Source organism: Carcharhinus amblyrhynchos, chromosome 24 (assembly GCF_965287045.1).
Source record: "Carcharhinus amblyrhynchos chromosome 24, sCarAmb.v2.hapA, whole genome shotgun sequence".
Lineage (NCBI taxonomy): Eukaryota > Metazoa > Chordata > Chondrichthyes > Carcharhiniformes > Carcharhinidae > Carcharhinus > Carcharhinus amblyrhynchos.
In genome coordinates this window covers 19,441,100-19,465,113 of record NC_137347.1, presented here as the reverse complement: position 1 = coordinate 19,465,113, position 24,014 = coordinate 19,441,100, and the positions used below count along the sequence as shown (strand labels likewise).

The 24,014-nt window shown below is 41.3% G+C and overlaps 1 protein-coding gene across 2 annotated transcripts in view; it reads left to right on the top strand.

Annotated features, from left to right (window-relative positions):
- Nucleotides 1–1,430: 1,430 nt before the first annotated feature.
- Nucleotides 1,431–24,014, top strand: part of LOC145357785 (zinc finger and BTB domain-containing protein 8B-like) — a 29,023-nt gene continuing 6,439 nt past the window's right edge. The window contains exons 1-3 of one of the 2 annotated variants that reach the window (XM_080211279.1): nucleotides 1,431–1,513; nucleotides 3,266–4,235; nucleotides 18,259–18,437. In XM_080211279.1, coding sequence (XP_080067405.1) covers nucleotides 3,305–4,235; nucleotides 18,259–18,437 — 1,110 coding nt within the window. In that variant the 5' untranslated portion in view covers nucleotides 1,431–1,513; nucleotides 3,266–3,304. Of the gene's footprint in view, nucleotides 1,514–3,254; nucleotides 4,236–18,258; nucleotides 18,438–24,014 lie in introns of both variants that reach the window. The other variant, XM_080211280.1, reaches the window with a different exon arrangement.

Sequence of the window (24,014 nt, the reverse complement as noted above, 5' to 3'; positions counted from 1 at the left end):
TCTGGTCACCTCACTATAAAAAGGATGTGGAAGCATTGGAGGGAGTGCAGAGAAGATTTACCAGGATGCTGCCTGGTTTGGAGGAAAGGTTGAGGGAGCTGGGGTTTTTCTCTTTAGAGCGGACGAGGATGAGAGGTGACTTAATAGAAGTTTGTAAGATGATGAGCGGGATAGGTAGAGTGGACGTTCAGAGACTATTTGCTCGGGTGGATGTAGCTGTTACTAGGGGGCATAACAATAAGGTTTGTGGTGGGAGATGTAGGAGGGATATCCGAGGTAGGCTCTTTACTCAGAGTGGTTGGGGTGTGGAATGCGCTGCCAGCTGTGATAGTGGAGTCGGACACTTTAGGAACTTTCAAGAGGTTATTGGATAGGCACATGGTGCACACCAGAATGATAGGGAATGGGATAGCTTGATCTTGGGTTCGGACATAGCTCGGCACAATGTTGAGGGACGAAGGGCCTGTACTGTTCTATGTTCTATACTTGTTCGCAATGGAATTAATGAATTCCACTTTAATGGGAAAAATATGTAAAAGTATAATGCACTCCATAACTTCAAAGCATAAATAAGGCACAGTTCAAGGACAATGGGAGCTTTAGAGAAATTTCTATGAGATTGTGAGAAGCAGTTTTCAGACATGATGGAGATGTCAGTGTTGGACTGGAGTGGACAAAATGAGTTTACAGGACACAAAGTTATAGCCCCAAAAGGTTTATTTGAAAATACAAGCTTTCAGAGTGCTGCTCCTTCATCAAGTGAGCAGCGCTTCGTCATTGAGTGGCAACAATAACAATCCAAGCCTGAGCCACCAGGATCAATTGGGACTTTCAAAAATCATTATCTGAAAAGGGAACATTTTCAGGGTGACAGGGAACAAGGCCGGGGGAGTGGCACCAGATCAAATGCCCCTTTCAGAGGGCTAGTATAGACACGATGGGCCGAATGTACTCTTTCAGTGCTGTGTCCATTTCTATGGGGTCAATATTTCGGCCGGTCCCCTTTCAACACTCAGCTCATCAGTCGGGATTTGTTTTTGTGTGAGACTGGGCTGGGGGTTTTTCAATGGTTCCACTGGGTGCTCAATGAAGTGAGCGGAAACCATCACAGCAGCGGGGCCGCCTGCCGGCCCTGACGTGGACAGCTGTGTCCCCCGGCGCGCCGCACGCCGGGAATTGTAGTTCCTTCCGGCCGGGCCGGCGCGGCGGCCAAAGGGGAGGAAAACTACAACACCCGACAGCAGCCTGGCGCGCACGCGCAGTCCACCTCCAGCGCCTGTAACCGAACCTGCTGGCCCCACAGTCCCACCCACTCAGCCCCTCTCTTACTTCTATTGGTCCAAACGCTTGGCCTCTGGCCCGGTGCCTCCCATCATTGGCCCCTGCCGCTGTCAATCTATGAGCGCGGCGGCGGCCAGTTCCGGTGTGAGGTCAGGTTAGGTTGGCCGGGCGTGTGGCTGAGGGTGAGGGGGGGCATCGGTGAGATCTTTCGTTCTGGCCAGAGGCAGGAAAGGTAAATATGGAGCCGGCTGAGCGATTGCGGCCTTTTAATAAGTCGGTGGGATGACAATTGGAGTGAAGGGGGTGTTTGCTGAAGGGAATGAGGGGGGTGCAATCCTAAACTCTGACCTGTTGTAGTCTTCATGAGCAACTGTGAAGTGCTGTGTTGCAACAGGACATTCAGACCTCTGGCATGGTCTAACCCTTCATTCTTAAGCTCCAGGGTTGAATTTGGGCCTGGGGTTTGGCAGGAACTTTATTTCCAAAAGATTTCTTGTTATGGGTCAAATAAAGTCCCTGTGACGTCATAAAGAGTGCCAAGATCCGAATATTTATTTTTTTTAGCTCCTTACTACAGATCCTGGAAGAATGAGCAGAATTGATCTGCCCCAAGTACAAATGTGTTCGTGTTAAGTCAGTTAGTCAGTCTTCATAACTGTGGAAACTGGGATGCCATTGCTATCCTACTGTTCAATATCCAGTTTGCCTAAACCCAATTTTAACATTTTAAACTGTTCAAAAGTGAGTCAGAAGAGTTTTACTTTAAAATTGGTGACTTAGGACAGTAATATGAAGTTGAATCTGGTGCTTCCATGAAAAGCCAGCCCTTCCCTCAAAGCAGTGTGCAACATTTTGTGCTTTAATGAATGCAAGTATTTTTCATACAGTTGTGTTATGTATTGGTAAGAGTGTATTTATTTCATTTTGTCAGGTGTTTTTCTCCTATAATGAATATTTTTAAATTACAGGATATACTGTTAATGTTGATTACTAGCCTAGTCCCATGTACTTAAAATACTCTGGACCTCTGATATTGTTTTGCTTCGATCTACCTACATAGTTAAAAATATTTTAAAATTGTACACAAACGTCCACTTTATCTGTTATGTTTGTGTCTTTTTCTGAATCAAAATTAATTGTTCAGAGGCCCATTGAAAACACTGATGCGTGCTTAACTGAATCAGCAATGGCTCAGTCAACTAGTGTTTCTATAATTTCTGGTAATCATTGTTTAAGTTTTAAGTTTGTCTATTACTGACACAAGTAGGCTTACATTATCACAGCAGTGAAGTTACTGTGAAAATTCTTTAGTTGCCACACTCCGATGCCTGTTCGGGTACATTAAGGGAGAATTTAGCACAGCCAATGCACTTAACCAGCATGTCTTGTGGAGTGTGAGAGGAAACTGGAGCACCCAGAGGAAACCCACACAGACCACAGGGGAGAATGTGCAGACTCTGCGCAAACAGTGTCCCGAGCTGGTAATTGAACCCGGGCCCTGGAGCTGTGAGGCAGCAGTGCTCGTCAATGTGCCACTGCACATTCATGAATGCTGATCTGGAGGTGTCTTTGATTTTTTAACTTAGTACCAACCAAGCATTTAATTTCTGGTCTGCATGATTGTCCAGCTAAAGCTATCCATAAGCCATCTCAAATGGACAATCATGGGTCTGTATGGATAGGCTTTAAGGAAAGCTGATGTGGGAAGTGGAACATTTCATGGGTGCACAAGAAAATGGGTGCTCTCATTGGAATTAAATTGCATTTTTGGGATAGAGTTAAAGGAACATTATCTAAGATATTGTGATATGAGGACTTTTCCAAAATTCTTTCTTTTCTTTATTCTCTGAAGCTTTATTTGCTGAGATTGTTTGCTGACACTGAGGCCAATGTGAAAAAGAATTCCAGTTGTAGAGCTAATGTCTTTGCACACACACAAATTTTTTTTAAAATGCCTTTTCTGATTTTTAAAGTTATTTTACAGGCAGCAAAACATCATTTGATAAAATCTTGCTCAAGAAAGATGGAGATCACATCATATCACACTAAACTTCTGGGAGAACTAAATGAACAGCGGAAGCAGGACTTCTTCTGTGATTGCAGCATTATTGTGGAGGGGAGGATCTTCAAAGCTCACCGGAATATTCTGTTTGCTAATAGTGGCTATTTCAGAGCCTTGCTCATTCACTATATCCATGATAGTGGGCGTCCTAGTACTGCCTCCCTGGACATTGTCACATCTGAGGCCTTTTCCATTATACTGGACTTCCTTTATTCTGGAAAGCTGAACCTTTGCAGTAAGAATGTTATTGAAGTTATGTCAGCAGCTAGTTACCTGCAGATGACTGATGTAGTCAGCTTTTGCAAGTTGTACATCAGATCCTCTCTTGATATCTGTGTGAAAGATGAGAAGGATGATAACTGTAATCATGTGGAGAATGGGAATAATGTAGCAGCCTTTGGAGATGCAGTGTCTTTTTGTAGGAATCAATGTCCAAATCCTGTTTCATCAATTCAACAGCAAGAATCAAGCCCTGACAATAATCAAGGCATAACCTGGAATGAGTGCAATTCTTATCATCCTATAGACCTTGCACAGAAAGATCAGGACAACCTTTCTCCAGAGAAACTTCACTCTGCATCGCTATCTAAACTTCCAGAACCTAAAGTTGAGTTTGATGAGGATGAAGTAGAATCAGTTGATAGATTCCGGCAGTTTACATCATCTGCTACTGACCAGGCTGAGGAGAGGCTGCAGTCTGCCCCAGCTATGGAAATAGCCTATGAAAATTATCAGATGAAACAGTTCTTAGAGGTTTTATTGAGGACAGGGAACGTACAGCGGAAAGAGGAACTGATACAGCACTTTTCCCGAGGTACGCGTTCAGAGGATGGAGGGGGCACCTTCTCCAATATGATGGATGTACAGAGTGATTGGTATGGGGAGGATGCAGGTGAGATTCGTATTACTAACCAATACCTAAATGAACCACATTATCAATACTAGGAGGAGGATGAATTTTGGAATTTGTACTCGGATAATATACTATATTCACTTACACAGTTGTTGACAAATCCAATAACTCAACTATCTTCACTTGCACTTATATGATCCTTAGTGAAGCTGAAGTAATACCAAGGTAAAGGTTGGTTGAACCAGCAACCAAAGGATTTGGCAAAGTAAACTTTTACAATTTTAGATCACCATAAATTGACGGTGAGGCCTTTTTTATTTTTGTATGAAACCCAAGCAATTCAGATCTAGTTTAGTTTAACATTAATCCAATAGACGAAGTATGGTTAACAATGCACCAGTAACAGTGTGTGTGTGACTAGGACAATGAGCAACCAATGGTTTCCAACATTAAAGATCTTTGGGCAAATCTTGGCTAACTCTATAAACCAGGTGGTTTCAGTAAATGTCCTCTAAGTAACATAAGGCTGTGCATATAAGATGCAGTGAGTAAATTGGCTTTTACTCTGTTAATTTTAGTTTATTAGTGTCACAAGTAGGCTTACATTATCACCGCAATGAAGTTACTGTGAAAATCCCCTAGTCGCCACACTCTGGCACCTGTTCGGGTATACTGAGAGAGAATTTAGCATGGCCAATGTACCTAATCAGCATGTCTTTCAGACTGCAGGGGGAAACCAGAGCACCCGGAGGAAACTCATGCAAACACTGGGAGAATGTGCAGACTCCACACAAACAGTGACCCAAGCCAGGAATCGAACCCAAGTCTCTGGCGTTGTGAGGCAGCAGTGCAACCACTGTGCCACCGTGCATCAATCAGTATCTCTTTGTCATGGGCTGGCAATTTTGTCAATTCTTGATTGGTTCTTTACTACTTTGCTTTGTGCTGCACATTTGTTTGCAATTTGCATGTCTTTTTGATTGTGATATATATCTCAATGCTTTGATTCTATCACAGTACAGATTGGGGAAACACTTACCTTTCAATAATCTAATTGAAAGGGATTCTCTCACCTTGCTACAGAAGCAAATCTAGGGGTCAAAGTCACAGGGTAAGGGGTCATCCATTTAGGAGCAAGATGTGGAGGAATTTCTTCACTGAGAGATGTGAATCTTTGGAATTCTTTGCAGTGGGCTACAGATGCTCAGTGTTTTGTATATTCAAGGCTGTTATTGATGGATGTCCTGGACTCTGAGGGAATCAGGGGATGAGAGAAAGTGGAGTTGAAGTTAAAAGAAATAGCCCTGATCTTTGAATAGTGGGGAGGAAGTGGCTACTGCTGCTCTTGCTTCTATTTGTAATGTTCGGTCCTTCTTACAACTATTTGCAAGTCTCTTGTCTATTGTGTTCGAAAATGTCTTCCATTTTTTGTGGGGAGATTCAAGTGGATTTTTGACTTTTTTTAAAGTAGTAGTGGATAACCTGTTTTTCTTGGTAATGAATGAACTAGCTCTTGAGCCGGATCAAGCTTAGAAAAAAAATCAGAATACTTGAGTTGTTAGTGACCATGCAGACTAAAATATGAGATTAATAGATAATGTTTGTAGAGCCAAATTAAATTTTGGGCTGATGGTCAATATACTCAAACAGAACTTGATCTCCTCATGTGCTTTCTTAAGATCCTGATCCTAGGCAAAAAGAAGAAAAACATATGCATAGGCACCTGGGATCAAGTAGATCCCTTGAAGAGCAAAGAGCATGTTGGAGTAGCGTTAAGAGAGAGAAATCAGAAGGCCAAACAGGCACATTGCTTTGCCAAAGGAAAATCCAAAGAGCTTCTATAAATACATAAAGGGCAAAAGAGTATCTAGGGAGAGAGTAGGGCCTCTTAAGGTGAAAAAAGTCATCTATATGTGCAGATCCACAAAATGGGTGAGATCCTAAATGAGTATTTCTCATTGTTTTTTTTATTTGATTTATTATTGTCACATGTATGAGTATACAGTGAAAAGTATTGTTTCTTGCATGCTTTACAAAGCATATGCTCCTAGAGAAGCAAAGGAGAGACTGCAGATTGTAGTGTTACAGTCATAGCTAGGGTGCAGAGAAAGATCAACTTAATGTGAGGTAGGTCCATTCAAAAGTCTGACGGCAGCAAGGAAGAAGCTGTTCGTCAGTTGGTTGATATGTGACCCCAGCCTTTTGTATCTTTTTCCTAACAGAAGACGGTGGAAGACAGTATGTTTGGGGTGTGTGGAATCCTTAATTATGCTGGCTGCTTTTCCAACGCAGTGGAAAGTGTAGACAGAGTCAGTGGATGGGAGGCAGGTTTGGGTGATGGACTGGGCTTCCTCCATGACCCTTTGCAGTTTCCTGCAGTCTTGGGCAGAGCAGGAGCCATACTAAGCTGTGATGCAACCAGAAAGAATGCTTTCTATGGTGTATCTGTAAAAGTTGGTGAGTGTCCTAGCTGACATGCCAAATTACCTTAGTCTTCTGAGAAAGTCAAGGCATTGGTGGGCTTTCCTAACTATAGTGTTGGCATGGGAGGACTAGGACAAGTTGTTGGTGATCTGGACACCCAAAATCTTGATGCACACAACCATTTCCTCTTAGTCGCCATTGATGTGGACGTGCATGTTCTCCACTACGCTTTCTCAACCTGATGATTATCTCCTTCGTTTTGGGAGAGATTATTGTTGTCGCACCAGTCCACCGGATTCTCTCTCTCATTCCTGTACTCTGTCTTATTGTTTGAGATCCGTCCCACTATGGTAGTGACATCAGCAAAATTGAAAATTGAGTTGGACGGGAATTTGGCCACACAGTCATAGGTGTATATGGAGTATAGTAAGGGGCTGAGGATACAGCCTTGTGGGCACTGGTGTTAAGGATGATTGTGGAGGAGGTGTTGTTGCCGATCCTTACTGATTGGGTGGGTGAGGAAGTTCAGGATTCAGTCGCAGAGGGAAGAGCCGAGCCTTAGACCACAGAGTTTGGAGGTGAGTTCCATAGGAATAATTGTGATAAAGGCTGAGCTGTAGTCAATAAATAGGAGTCTGACATAGGTGTCTTTGTTATCTTGGTGTTCTAGGTACTGTTGAGAAAGGCTTGGCCGTTAGGGAACTTGGGGAAATAAATAGTGATGTCTTGAGGAGTGTACATATTACAGAGGAGGTAGTACTGGAAGTCTCAAAGTGCATCAAGATAAATAAATCCTGATGAAATGTATCCCAAGACATTGTGGGAGGCTAGGAAGCAAATTGCGGGTCCCCTAGCAAAGATATTTGAATCATTCACAGCCACAGGTGAGGTGCCTGAAGATTGGAGGGTAGCAAATGTTGTTTCTTTGTTTAAGAAGACCTGTAACGCAGCAGTACTATCCACTGTGCCACAGAGGTTCCCACAGCACATGTTCAAAGAACATTAGTAAATTGGTTAAATGTGATTTCCCTTTCACAAAACCATGCTGACTTTCCCCACTGGGGAGGCAATGATGCAGTGGTGTTGTCACTGGGCTAGTAATCCAGAGACCCAGAGCAATACACTGGGGGCCCAGGTTCGAATCCCACCACGACAGATGGTAGAATTTAAATTCAATCAAAACAACTGAAAATAAAAGTCTAATGATGACCATGAAACCATTATCGATTTGTCTTTAAAAAAAAATCTGGGCTACTAATACTGTTTAGAGAAGAAAACCTGCTGTCCTTCCTTAGCAATGTGGTTGACTCATAAATGGCCAAGCATGCAACTCCATTCAATCCTATCACCACAAAAAAAAGGAATGAAATTGGACGGACCACTCTGCACTGGAAATCACAACGGCAAACCTAGCCCTGTCGACCCTGCACGGTGGCACAGTGGTTAGCACTGCTGCCTAACAGTGCCAGGGACCTGGGTTCGATTCCCGCTTGCATCACTGTCTTTGAGTTTGCACATTCTCCCTGGGTCTGCGTGGATTTCCTCTGGGTGCTCCGGTTTCCTCCCACAACCCAAAGATGTGCAGGTTAGGCGGATTGGCTATGTGAAATTGCCCCTTAGAGTCAGGGGAACTAGCTAGGGTAAATGCCTGGGGTTATGGGGATGGGGCCTGGATGGGCTTGTCAGTACAAACTCTTCTGCACTGTAGGAATTCTATGAAAATCCTCCTTACTAACACCTGGTGTGTTGTGCCAAAAGTCAGAAAACTGTCTCTCAGACTAATCAAGAATTGTACCCCACCACCTGGCATTCCTGAAACCAAAAGAGAAAATGGTGGAAAATCTCAGGAGCTCTGGCAGCATCTGTAGGGAGGGAAAGGAGCTGACTTTGAGTCCAGATGACCCTTTGTCAAAGCTAAAAGGCATTGGTAAAAATTTTGACAAAAGATCATCTAGACTCGAAACATCAGCTCTTTTCCCTCCTTACAGATGCTGCCAGATCTGCTGAGATTTTCCACCATTTTCTCTTTTTGGTTTCAGATTCCAGCATCTGCAGTAATTTGCTTTTATCCTGGGAATGTCCTGTCCTGCCTCACTGATAGGACAGACCCAGCAGAGGTGATGACACAGTGGCAGTCCATATACAAATGCATAAAGGCTTGGGCTGACAAGTGGTAAGTAACATTCTTGTCACACAACTGCAAGGCAGTGACCATCTCCAACAAGAGAGGATCTCACCGTCCCTCCCCTTGATATTCAATGGCTTAACATCATTGAATCCCTCACTATCAGCATCTTGGAGATTACCATTGACCAGAAACTGAACTGAACTAGCCATGTGGCTACAAGAACAGGTCAGAGGCTAGAAATCCTGCAGCGAGTAACTCACTTCCTGACTCTCGAGTCTGTCCACCATCTAGAAGGCTCAAGTCGAGAGTTCCTTCACTGTCGCTGGGTTAAAATCCTGGAACTCCCTTCTTAACAGCACTGTGAGTATACCTGCATCTCGGACTGCAGCGGTTCAAGAAGGCAGCTCACCAACACCTTCTCAAGGACAAATAGGGAGGGGTGATAAATGCTGGCCTCGCTAGAGATGTGCACACTGTGTAAACAGATTTAAAAACGTAAATAGCTTGAGCTTGTTTAAGTACCCAGTTATTACTTCTTTAAAGATCGATTCTAACACCTCCCCATAACACGTGGCACGCTAACTGACCTGTCGTTTCCTGTTTCCTGTCTTCCTCCCTTCTTGAATAGAGAGGGTAGGTTTGCTACTTTCCGGTGTGATGAAGCCTTTCTATAATCTAACATATTTTGGAAAATTAACATCAATGCATCTACTGCCTCATTAGCTGTCTCTAAGCCCCTGTGTCTGAAGTTAACATGGACCAATCTAAAATCAAGCAGGAAAGCCATTATTATTGATTCATTTGTACTATATAGGATGTAAAATCTGAGATATGAGAGGAAAGAATTGCTTTTTATTAAATATTCACTTAGGGTTACCTTGATAGCTGGTAAAATTCCTGTGTTTGACCTGTAGTCCAGCTAAGTTTATGGGAAGTAATTGTAATGTAGCGATAATTGATCTTGTGTCAGCCATAGTTTAGTTGGTAACACACGAGCCTCTGAATCACAAGGTTCTATGCTCAAGTCTCACTCTTTGTGCTTGAGCACAAAAGTCAAGCTTGACACTCTAGTACTGACGACTTGCATTCTTATGTGAGATGTTAAACCAAGGCCCCGTCTGCCCTCTGATGGATGCAAGATATTCCATAGCATTATTTGGATGAAGAGCATGGGAATTAACCCAGTATCTTGGCTGATATTTTTATCCTTCAACCAACATCACAAAAAAACACTTCTGGTCATTATCACATTGTGAGGGCTTGCTGTGTGCAAATTGGCTGTTGCATTCCCTATAATACAACAGTGACTACACAAAAACACTTCATTTTTTGTAAAGATCTTTGAAATGTCTGGTGGCCGTGAAAGGTGCTATATAAATGTAACATAGAACATTACAGCGCAGAACAGGCCCTTCGGCCCACGATGTTGCGCCGACCAGCTTTTAAAAAAAAACAACACTAACCCACTAATCTAAACCAATCCCATTTCGTCCATAAACCTATCCACAGATCTCTTAAACGCCCCCAAACTAGGCGCATTTACAACTGCAGCTGGCAGGGCATTCCAATTCCTCACCACCCTCTGGGTAAAGAAAGGTTTTTTTATTGGAACTTGTCATGCTCTGAATCACCCCTGCTGTAAAATGGTGAGTATTTGTGTGGAGACAGCAGTAGTTCTTGGTTGTGCCTTTGTGATTAAATAACCTATCAGTGGTCTTTGCTGAGGCTAGCACATGTCTATGACCACTTGGGTGAGGTGATGGAAGATAGGTTACATCTTTAGAATCATAACCAAAGACTTTACTGTTACTGCACAAATAAATTGCAGGAAATATTTTTGACTTCTTGACCATAAATTGATATAAAATCTTGCCCTATTATCAGTCTCTTTTTAAAGAGCATCACCATGAATATCATTTTAAACATCAGAACATTTAAATCAATGCAATAAAACAGCTGGTGCCATTGACACAGAAACCACATGTTCCTTAAGGCTGATTGTTTCTCTGTTAGTCAATCCCAGAAATCTAGTTGTCCCAGCTGTGAGTTGCTTAAGTATTTTCTCTTGTACTTTATTAGCTTTAAGTATCTAATCTAATCCAGTTTTCATAATCTCAAAAGAACTTGGCAATACATTTGTCACACTGCTGCTGCAGAGACCTACCTACATGTTAAAGTTTATTTATTTCTTACAAGTAAAGCTTACATTAACAGTGCAATGGAGTTACTGTGAAATTCCCCCTGGTCGCCACACTCCAGTGCCCGTTTGGATCAACGCACCTAACCAGCATGTCTTTCAGACTATGGGAGAAAACGGGAGCACCTGGAGGAAAAGCAGATGCAGGGAGAATGTGCAGACTCTACGTAGACAGTGACCCAAGCTGGGAATTGAATCCGGGTCCTTGGCGCTGTGAGGCAGCAGTGTTAACCATTGTGTCATAGTGCAGCTCTATATGGTCCAGAAAGCTGGTATACAGACCCTGAGTCAGTCCCAGATATCTAATTGTCCCAACTTTGCTTAAGTATTTTCTCTTGTACTTTGTTAGCTTTAAGTATCTAATCTAATCCAGTTTTCATAATCTCGAGAATTTGACAGTACATTTCTGTCCCGCTTCTACTGCAGAGACTTACCTGTATGGTTCAGAAAACTGGTATACACTCCCTGTCATCAAAGTGCTAATAAAGACATCAAAGAAACCACTATGACTATTATATAGAAATTATAATACAGACAAGATGTTTGGGTCAATCCATGCATGCTGATTTTATCCTCCAAGCAAGGATTAGTTCTAATCCATCTGCCCACCCTGTTTCCGTATCCCTTTCCTTCAACCACCTATCAATCTCATCTTAAATGTTAATATAGCCTTGCTTGAGTTAGTAATTCTGGTTTTGTATTCCACAGCTCTCTCAGTTGGTTGTGCTTTTAAAGTTTCCCCCACTCACTTAATCTAAGTCTCTTACATTTAATCTCTCTGTCTCCTCATTTTAGATCCCACAATCATTGAAAACAGTCTATTGTCTCAACTCTTCATGTTTTTAAATTTCCCATCAAATGGGGTCATACTGCCCTTCTACATCAAAAATAGACCCAGCTACATAGATATTTACAGAATAGAGACATCTCACCTGGTCCAACTGGTGTTTATACTCCACATGAGTCATCCCCACCATAATTCATCTCAACCTATAAACATTTTTCTTCTAATTCTTTCTCTGTCAGGAGCTTATCTAACTGCCACTTAAGTGCTTCTGCATTGTTTGCCACAATGACTGCATGTGGTACTGAATCCATATTACTACCACTCAGTTTTTCACACCTTAACTTTTATATGTCATTGAAGTTCATAGAATCCTGACATTGCAGAAGGAGGCCATTTGGCTTATCGAATCTGCACCGACCACAGGACCTTATCCCGTAACCCCACATATTTACTCTGCTAGCCCCCTGACACTAGGGTCAATTTAGCATAGCCAATCAACGTTATCCGCACATCTTTGGACTGAGAGGAAATCGGAGCACCTGGAGGAAACCCATGCAGACATGGGGAGAATGTGCAAACTCTTTACAGACAGTGACCCAAGCCGGGAATCGAACCCGGGTTCCCAGTGCTATGAGGCAGCAGTGCTAATCACTACCACTGTGTTGCCCACTTCTATCCTTACACTTAACTGCATCCGATGAATCTGCATTCCAACATCTAATGTCTCAGTGTTCTTCCTCTCTCGTGGAATCACAAACTGCACAGCACTGCAGCTGTGGTCTTGATGGGGTTTTGTACAGATTCACCATTAAATTTTGGTCTTTTGTATTCAGTACGTCTTGCCATAAAACACATTAACATTTTTTAAGTTGCTTATCCACTTGAAGTGCTGCTTTTAATATCTGATGACTTGTAACTACTTAAAGGTTCTGCTTTTATATGGGATAAGCTGGGTGATGGAGGATGTTAAGAGTTTTACTGAAAAAAGAAATGTTACATTTACTGATATTGAATTTGATCTTTTCACCATTGAATCAATATCTTTTTACAGTTTCCTTTGCTCCTCAGCATTCTATACTTTGAGTTTGGCTACCTCTTGCATGTAGCCCTGTTTTTAAATCATTGATCTACATAGGGAATTAAAGTGATCTCCTAATAGAAACTATGGGACACTGCTTCCTGTTTCCATTTACTATGAAAAGCTGTCCTCAAATTCTATTCTTTACACCTCTTTCTATCTAATTTTACCCAGCTTTGTTACCCTTCCCTTAATTTCATATCCCTTAATCTCTTGTATTAGGGTCCTATGTGGGACCATCTCAAAGGCTTCATGAAAGCTTGCATATACCACTTCCGCTATGTTTTCCTATCTGTCATTTAATTCATTGAGGATGTGAGACATCATGTTTGTCAAGCATGATTACACTTTCTAAAATCTATGTTGGCTGGTTCTAATTATTTTCATCTAGAAATTTAGTAAATTTACCTTTAATTAAAGATTGCAAAATGTCCTCTGCCACAGATGTTAAATTGTGGGGCCTGTAATTATACTGGCTTTCTGTCTGACAGTGGATATTGCTTTGGCCATTTTTCTGTTGTCAGGCAAAAATCTAACCCTTTAGAAATATAATTACTAAAATCTCTGCTGTTTCTTTTCCTAGTTCTGTGGTGTCCTCCTGTAACCTACTTCACTTTCCTAATAATTTTTCATTTGATTTATTATTGTCAAATGTTAGTATACAGTGAGAAGTTTTTTTGCATGCGATACAAAACATACTGTTCATAAAGAAGGAAAGGAGAGGGTGCAGAATATAGTGTTACAGTCATAGCCACGGTTTAGAAAAAGATTAATATAAGGTAGGTCCGTTCAAAAGTTTAGCAGCAGAGAAGCTGTTCTCGAGTTGGTTGGTATGTGACATCAGATTTTGGTACCTTGTCTCTAATGGAAGAAGATGGAAGAGAATGTGTCCGGGATGCGTGGAATCCTTGATTATGCTGGCTGCTTTTCTGATGCAATAGGAATTGGAATTGTAGACAAAGTCAGTGGATGGGAAGCTGATTTGCATGTTAAACTGGGCTTTGTTCATGACCTCTTGTAGTTTCTTGCGGTCTAGGTCAGAATAGGAGCCATACTAAGCTGGGATACATCCAGACCGAATGCATCTGTAACAGTAGAGAGAGTTGTAATGAACATGCTGAGTTTGCTCAGACTCTTGAGAAAGTGGAGGTGTTGGTGGGCTTTCTTAGCTATAGCGTTGGTGTGAAGAAATCAGGACAGGTTGTTGGTGATCTGTATACCTAGAATCTTGAAGCGCTCAACCATTTCCACTTCATCTCCATTAATGTAGATGGAGACATATCTCCACTATGCTTCCTGAAGTCGATGACTATTAGTGATACAAGACCAGAAAATGCTGGAAATACTCAGCAGGTCTGGCAATATCTGTGGAGAGAGGAACAGAATTAATGTTTCAGGCCTATGATCTTTCATCAGATTCTAAAAGGAGGAACCTATCATGTGTTTTGCAAAAAGGTCACGTACTTAAAGCATTAGTACTGTTTCTCTCCCCACAGATGTTGCCTGACCTGCTAAATATTTCCACCATTTTCTGATTTTATTTCAGATTTCCAGCATCTGAAGTATCTGCTTTTACTATTACATAATCAACCGGTAATCAGGACAGGAGTATGGGGCATAATTTCAAAGTTTACAGATAACATGAAGCTTGTAAATGTGGTAAACATAGGAGTAAATTTCAGACAGATTGGTGAAGCAGGCATTCACTTGTCAGATGAAATTTAATGCAGAGAAATGTGCATGGCGGGGTGAATGACCTTTTCCTGTGTAATATTCTCTGAGTAGAAGTTTAAATACTTCTTGGAAGGAAGAATCAGGAAGGGAAATATTAACTAAATGGTACAACTTTAAAGGGAGTACTGGAGCAGAGAGATCTGAGTGTTCACATGAACAAATCTTTGAAAGTGGCAGGACAAGTTGAGAGGGATGTTTAAAAAAAAACATAGTGTTGCCTGTGAATTATTCTGGAGAGACTCTGACCAGTTTGTTACTCAAAAATCACATTTACCTAGGTGTTCTTTCTTTGAGACAAACAAAGGATTGAGTTCAAACTTAATTTTATTTGCAAGTTAAAGAAACAACTCTTGCACTGAGTTAACTTTTCCCCAAATACAGACACAGGGAATGTCACCCAAGGCTGGAATCGAACCTGGGTCCCTAGTGCTGTGAGGCAGCAGTGCTAGCCATGTGCCACCATGCCTCCGGCTTTCAGCTGGTGGTATTACAGGTTGGGGAGGTCATAAAATATGGTTAATATCAGGGAGCCTGCTGAAATGGGGGGGATACACAAACATAATGTTTTTTTTTCTATTCTTCTAGCTAGCCACCTCTTGATGGGTTTCTGGTCATAACAACTTTCCCGTTATCAAGGTCAAACAACTCTGTTCAGTATGCAAGACAAGTCTGGGCTGGACCCTATTGGCTTTTGAACTGTGGCTACCTTGACTGCATTCCATCAGGCCTTGCTTGTAGAAGCAGTTTAGCAGTGTATTAATTTAAGGCATCCAATTTTATGTTGGACCTAGTTGCTTAGGCCGTTGGCCACAGGATCCTGGGATTTATGAATAGAATACAAAAAAGGTATAGTAAACCTTTCTAAATTACTGGTTAGGCCTCAGCTGGAGTATGACGCCCAACTTTAGGTACAATTTAAAAATGATGTCAAAGCCTTGGAAGCGATGCAGAGATGACTCCCCAGAATGATACTTGGGTGAGCTTACTGCAATTATATGTGGAAAAAGATTGCTCTGCTTTTGGACAGGGGAAGTTAATGGGAAATTTAATTGTAGTGTTTAAAATTCTGAGAGATTAGTTAATTCCTCCCTCTTTCCATTTCTGGTCAAGAATCAAAGAAGACAGATTTAAGATAACTAACTAAATATCGAGGGGAGGAAGTAGGAATTAATTTTTACATTGAGAGTTATAATGTGCTACCTGAGAGGGTGGCAAAAGTGGAATAAGTAGTTACTTTCAAAGGAGAATTGGATATATAATGGAATTGTAGCAATTTGCTGAGCTATGTGGAAAGAACATGGGGATGTGACTAATTGCTGCCACAAACATGACCTAAATGGCCTTCTATTATGCTGCATGATCTTATGGTTCTAATTTATCACAATATCTAATTTTATCATTTATCTTCTCCCAAGAACCTTACTTCGTAAAGTTCTCATTATGTATTTCTACCAATTTTCATATTCTTTCTGCTGACACACCATTCTCTCTCAGCAGGGGCCTCCTCTTTAGACTTACAATTCTCTTTTTAGCAGTGTACTTCAAGAATATTTTCTTGTTTGAAGAAAATCTCATTGAATGAGTGATCCACTTTACTGTGGGGAGGCATTGGTGTAGTGGCATTGTCATTGGACTCGTAATTCAGAGACCTAGGGTAATGGTCTGTGGACCTGAATTTGAATCCCACACCACAAAATTTAAATTCGGTAGAAGTCTTGTTCATTCATGTCCTTCTCTTTAGGGGAGGAAATCTGCCATTTTTTGCCTGGTCTAGCCTACATTCTAGATCCTCAGCAATGTGACTGATTGACTCTTAACTGCCTTCTGAAATGCTATGTTGTTTAAGGGTAATTAGGGATGGGCAATAAGCTCTTATTATTATTGTTATTCCTATTGGCCCATTTACCCTCATCAATTGTTTCTAACATTTTTATCATTGAATTAGGAAACTTGAAGTAGTCTCTTTTTTTAACGCTGTATGTTTTTTCTGCATCTTTGCAGTTCTTAAAATAGATGCCATTTTTCATCTGTGATAATTTGTCTTTCTGCTAACTTATTCCTTCTTATGTTTTGTAAAATCTGTTCTAATTTAGTGTGCTTACTTCTGTACTGATTAGTTTCCCTTTTAATTGGGACCTTGAGTCTTATCACATCATGACTCAAAGACTATGCAGAAATCCTTTAAAGCTATTTCAGACCTTTCTTTGTGATCCTGATTTTGGAGTAACTGCAGTAAGCAAATTCCAGGTTACAGTTCTGACATTCCCAGTGTAAGTTTTTGACTGGATATTTAACATGGGATTGTGCAGGTGCACCGCAAAGAAGCGGCTTGTTGTTGGATCTTTGCTTGACACATTGAAGGGGAAGATAAAATGTTTGATCCATTGAGAAATACAATATGAGTGTGAGTGTGTGCGTGCCATTCCTTAACCTGGAGAGCTGTGCCATTGGTGATTCTACATCTGTGTGTTATTCTAATTTTTGCCTAACAGTTTATTCCCTCCCACCCACTGCGATTGATGATCCTCCAGCAATTTTCAATTCTTCAGATGTGAGCCATAGAATGTGAATATTGCCAGAAAATAGTCTGCAGTGGAATGGTTGGGAACTGTATTCTGCTGCAGGAGGCACTGGATAATCTCCAGAAGCTGGAACCCTGACCTGATTGTTTTCCCCCCGGCTCTTCTTTCCTATCGGTAGGGCTGTTGCTAGTTGTTGCTCTTAGCTTCTGCCCTGGTGCAGGTTAACTAACCTGGCAGAAACTAGGAATAAAAATCTGTAATGTCGTCTATATAGTCTAATGCTTTTACACCATGTGATACCCCACATTTTCCAATGTTTGATTTTGTATTGTTTCATTTCACAACTAAATAATGAGCTTCTCATGATTCAGCAAGTTTATCCAGTGAGTAATGGAATCATGGGGAAGCAATGGTGTAGTGGCATTGTCACTGGACTAGCAGTGATGTGGAGGTGCCGGTGTTGGACTGGGGTAAACACAGTAAGAAGTCTTACAACACCAGGTTAAAGTCCAACATTTAGTAGCAAATGTCCATTTGGCGTTTGGGAGAGGATAATTTAAAGTAAGATACTTTTGTTGTGCAAGTACAATTGCCAACATGCTGATTTAGTTGTAAAGGCAAAATACTGCAGATGCTGGAATCTAAAACAAAAACAGAAAACGCTGAGAAATCTGAGCAAGTCTGACAGCATCAATGCTCTATTCTCTTTCCAATGTTTCAAGTCTGGTTTCAAGCTCTGACAAAGGGTCATTCAGACTCGAAACGTTGGCTCTATTCTGTGTTGACAGATGCTGTTAGACCTGCTGAGTTTCCCAAAATTTCTGTTTTAGCAGTTGATTTAGTTGTGTTCTGTGGGCTGATCCCGTTACATCATTAAAATAGGTTGCAAAAAATGCAAATGAAGTTGACATTAACATAATTGTCTTCAGTTTTTGGTTGCACTTCATTAAGATTGTTGTGCAGAGACTTGACCAAGACTGAAAACTTCATTTGAATTTTGGGGTTATTATTGTCATGTTGTACAATATTCTTGTCTGAACTATCCCAAATGGACATTTATTCCTATAGATGCTTTCTAAGTAATATCCTGTCAAATTTATTCATTTATATTCTCCATACTGCCACACACCACTGCCCAAAATGGTTTACCTGAGCCATTCCATGTTTTAACATTAATGGTTTCTCTTTCTAGGGAATGGAATAATTGTGCCAAAAAAGATCTACAAGTGCCCGTTTTGCACCTACACAGCTAAACAGAAAGGCATTCTAAAACGACACATGCGCTCACACACAGGTGAGCGTCCATATCCTTGCGAGACCTGTGGAAAAAGATTCACCAGACTTGAGCATCTCCGAAGCCATGCTTTAAGTGTGAGTAAAATTTGCATATTCTTGTATTGTCTGTGAAATATTCCACAGACATTTTGACAAATTTATCATTTAAAACATATTTACCTAGATACAGGACTATAGTTTGAAATTAGCTTTATTAAAAAAACACTCTCAGGTTAAAGAAACAATTCTTGCACAAATTAAATGAACTTTTCCCCAAAGTAGGATAATTGTCTGAGCAACAGATACTACCTGGTTTGGTGAAATTGATTGGGCTGTTGGATTCAATTCACTGAGCTCGTGCCAACAGATGAACTTGGGGTCCTCTTGACACAAAGGTGAATCTTGCATCCTCTCAGATCACAGTAGGCTGGTTGAGTCTTCACTGGAGTGTGTGTTGAAAATGTTTTTAATCCCTCCCTTTGAGCCCTTCTGGAATATTCTCTGGTTTTCAGCCAACGGGGTGATTGGGTGCTGTGACACCCTTCCCTATGAGGATAGGCCAGGTCAACCCAGTTGTACATATCCCAAAATCTGGCTGAAACTAGGAAATACACAATCACAATGTATTTTTCTATTCTTCTGGCTGAGTACCTCCTGATGGGTTTCGGGCTGTAACAACTTCTCCCACTGTTAAGGTTAAACCTCTTTATTCAATGTGTAAGAGGTCTGGGTTCTCGTTTCGTGACTTCCCCATTGTTAAGGTGAAGTATCTCTGTTCGATATGAGAGACAGCCCTGGCATGTGTTCCTGTTGGTTTTTGACCTGTGGTAACCTTGTAGAAGCAGTTTAGCTATATTAATTAAAAGTGTACAATTTTACGTTGGGCCTAATTGCTCAGGCTGTTGTCCACTTAACCACCTTGCCTTTAAAGATCACTAGGTAAAACCTTTGTCCCACCCTTCATAATAAATAGATAGCCTTGACGCCCTAATTTCTACAGTTGATTCTTGACAAATTTAACCTCTAAATTGTACAGCTTTGGGTTCAAGGCTCCCTCCAAGGACTTGAGTCCACAATACGGACTGTCATTCAACTGCTTCAGTGCCAAAGATGCCATCCTTTCAGTATATTAAACCAAAGGCCTGTCTGCCCTGTGAGATGGACGTAAAATACTACATCAAAGTGGAGCATGGGCATTCTCTTCGTCAACATTTTCCCCTTTTCACACCTAAAAACAGATCATCTGATTATCACATTGCTATTTGTTGGACCTGGCTGTATGCAAATTTACTGCCACATTTCTGATACTTTCAGAAGTACTCAATAGGCTATAAAGTGCTTTGGGATGTCTTAAGATCGTTAGAGGTACTTTATTAAGTTCTGTTGCAGTGAACTTTAATTCTGTGTTTAGGAAAATGCTGTTATCTTGGACAATTACGTTAACAGAACAAAACCCACTTGTGCCTTGTCTATATGTTGTTTTCCTGCTTTTATTTCCTTTCATTTCTCACATGCTCCCTTCCTGTGCTGAAGGCGTTGCCTAATGCTGTGTATCATCTACCTGGCATCCCACTATCTTGTAACCTTCGATGTTTAGAATGTTACACTACTGTGAAGTGCCTTTTGACCCAGGTCTTTGCTTCAGTGCTGCTGTTTTTTTCAATCTGGTCTAGTTCTACTCTAGTGCCTGCTCCTATTCAATTTAATAATTGCTCTTTAACAAATTCCTTTTTAAAATTACGTATGAACTTCAGCAATATCTGGTGGATAACTGCATTGTGACCATCATCTGGTTAAATACATTTTCCCTAACTCTGTTTTAGTTCTTTTATTTGTTTTAAGTTTGGCAAAATGTATAAAATCCGACAGTGCATAAGGAGGCCATTTGGCCCATCAAGTCTGCACCGACTACAATCCCACCCAGACCCTATCCCCAGGCCCATATGCATTTACCCTAGCTAGCCCCGCTGATCCTAAGGATCAATTTAGCATGGCCAAACCACCTAACTCGCACATCTTTGGACTGTGGGAAGAAACCGGACCATCCACGCTGACACGGGGAGAACATGCAAACTCCACACACACTGTGACATAAGCTAGGATTCAAACCTGGGACTCTGGCACTGAATCGGCAGTGCTAACCACTGTGCTGCGGTGACACAAGATAGTATCCTGACTTTGGATGTTGAATCTGTAATCAATTCCTATTTATCTGATCATCTTTTCACCTTAACTCCCCTAAAATAAGCCTTATCTTCTCATAAGAACATAAGAAGTAGGAGCAGGAGTAGGCCATCTAGCCCCATCCAGCCTGTTCTGTCACTCGATAAGATCATGGCTGATCTTTTCGTGGATCCTGCTCCAGTTATCGCCACCCCGCCCCCACTTAATTCCTTTACTGTTCAAAATCTATCTTTACCTTAAAAACATTCAACGCGATAGCCTCAAATGCTTCACTGGCCAAGGAATTCCACAGATTCACAACCTTTTGCATGAAGAAGTTCCTCCTCAACTTGGTCCTAAATCTGCTCCCTCTTATTTTGAGGCCATGCCCCCTTGTTCTAGTTTCACCCGCCAGTGGAAACAACTTCTCTGTTTCTATTTTATCTATTCCTTTCATAATTTTATATGTTTTCCCATTATTCTTCTGAATTCCAGTAAGTGTAGCCTCAGTCTACTCAGTCTCTCCTCATAAGCCAACCCTCTCAATTCTGGAATCAACCTAAGTGAATCTCCTCTGCACCCCCTCCAGTGCCAGTATATCCTTTTTCAAGTAAGGAAACCAAAATTGTACACAGTACTCCAGGCACTTTATACAGCTGCACTATAACCCCCCTGTTTTTAAACTCCATCCCTCTAGCAATGAAGGACAAAATTCCATTTGCCTTCTTCATTACCTGCTGCACCTGCCAACCAACTTTTTGCAATCCATGCACAAAGACACTAGATCCCTCTGCACAGGAGCGTGCTGCAATCTTTTATCATTTAAATAATAATCCATTCTGCTGTTATTCCTATCAAAATGGATGACCTCGTATTTACCAACATTGTACTTCATCTGCCAGACCCTTGTCCACTCACTTAAACTGTCTATATCCCTTTGTAGACTTTGTGTCCTCTGCAAACATCTTAGTGTCAACCGTGAATTTTGACACACTACACTTGGTTCCCAACTTCAAATCATCGATGTAAATTGTAGACAATTGCGGTCCCAACACTGATCCCTGAAGCATGCCACTAGTCACTGTTAACCAGAAAAGCACTCATTTCTCCCCACTGTATGTGAGAAGCAGAGTTAACGCTTTGAGACCATGTAACTTCTTCTGAACTGAAGAGGGGTAGAAATGTAATGGTTTATATAGTTGGAGAGGGTTTGGAGGAAGTAGGGCAGAATTGAAAGTTAGCGATAAGTTGGGGCTAGGGAGAGGCTGATGAAGATGAAATGGTCATGAGACAAAAGGAATGTTAATGGTAGCATTAAGGACTAAAGGAGTGCTGATGGTGGCATCAAGGTACGATAGTGAAATGTGTTAATAGGAGATCAGTGCTCATTGAAAACGTAACAATTGGGGGGGAAATATTGACAAAGGACACTATCCTGAAAATACTATAAAATGCTCCTTTTTTCACATGAACACTATTCATAACATAGCCTGTTTTTGAAGCAATGTAAAATTCACAATTTTATTCATTCAGGGGATGTAAGCATCGCTGGTTGAGCCAGCATTTATTTCCCCTCCCCCTAATTACCCCCTAACTGTGAGTGATTTGCCAGGCCATTTCAGAGGGTTTTTAAGAGTCAAACATATTGCTGTGGGTTTGGAATTGCATATCGGCCAGACTGGGTAAGGATGGCAGATTTCCTTCCCTGAAGGACATTAGTGAACTAATTTGGTTTTTATGATGATCAACAATGCTTTTGTAGTCATAATTAGACTTTTAATTCCAGATTTTCTTTGAATTCATTTTCTATCACAGTAGTTGACAACATTCGAACCCAGGCCCGCAAAGCATTATCTTGGGTCTTTGGATTACTAGTCCCGTGGGAAAAAACACCACACCACTGCCTTGTACTGTGTTTTTATTTAAGTAAACTAGTAATGCAGTCCTCTGTTTCTTCTCCCACAATTTGACACTTTATAATGTACTGTCAGTAACGTGTGATTGATCCCTTGTATTTTTTCAGTTTTTATTTGAACTACTTATTTAATCCTGCTTAATAGCTGTACCTCTCCTCATTTCTTCTATCTCTATGCCTCCTAGTTGTCCAGGCAAGTTTCAGTGATTGTTCTTTGGTCATAACTTTCTGTTTCAGAATCATAAAAGTCCTACAATGCAGAAGAAGGCCACTTGACCTGAGTCTGCACAGACCACAATCCCATCCAGACCCCATCCCCATAACCCCACTTATCCACCCTGCTAGTTCCCCAACACTAAGGGGCAATTTACTATAGCCAGTCAACCTTACCTGTACACCTTTGGACTGTGGGAGGAAACCGGAGCACCCAAAGGAAATCCATGCAGACATGGGGACAATGTTCAAACTGCGTACAGTCACCCAAGGCCGGACTTGAAACCGGGTCCCTGGCACTTTGAGGCAGCAGTGCTAATCACTGTGCCACCGTGCTGCCCATTCACAATATTCAATTGCTCTGTTTTCCTTTTTATACGTTTTTAGTTTGAATTATTTGGTCTGGCAGTTATTACAAAAAGATTAAAAGTGGTTGAAGCAGGATAAGGTAGTAAATAGGAGCCAGTTCTACATGTGTTACTCATCACAATAAATGTTGCTAGATTATTTGACAGCATTGAACATCATAAATGACCATGTCCCTGTCCCACATGAACTTTCTAACAAGTGTCACTGAATAGTGACCAGGTGTAGGCACCTCGGCCATTGTTTATGGACGAGTGGTGAGGAGAAATTAGTGCTACAAAAGTTAAAGCCCCTCCTGTCCATAACAAAGGCTTAAAGGACCTTGGGTGAAACAACTGACCCTCATTTTAACATTTTTATACTAGCTGGGCAGAATTCAAATTATTACAGGAATATTGTACAAATATTGTATATAATTTCTGAATCACTTTTGGAAAGAAGGCAGTCTCATCTAAAGTTTAAGTTTATTTATTAGTGTCACAAGTAGGCTTATATTAACACTTCAATGAAGTTACTGTGAAAATCTCCTAGTCGCCACACTCCAGTGCTCAGGTACACCTGAGGGAGAATTTAACATCGCCAGTGCACCTAACCAGCACATGTGGGTGCTGATGCCAATTCTGTACTTTTTAAAAACAGTTCAGGAATTAGTTATAAGAACATAAGAACATAAGAAATAGGAGCAGGAGTAGGCCATCTAGCCCTTCGAGCCTGCCCCGCCATTCAATAAGATCATGGCTGATCTGTTGTGGCTCAGTTCCACTTTCCCGCCCTCTCCCCATAACCCTTAATCCCCTCTCTTATCAAAATCCCATCAACCCGCTTCTTAAAAATATTTAGTGAGGCAGCCTCCACCACTTCAACGGGCAGAGAATTCCAGAGATTCACCACCCTTTGAGTGAAGAAGTTCCTCCTCAACTCCGTTCTAAACCGCCTCCCCTTTATCTTGAGGCTGTGCCCCCTAGTCCTACTGTCTTTTTTGAGCGGGAAGAGTCTCTCCACCTCTATCCTATCCA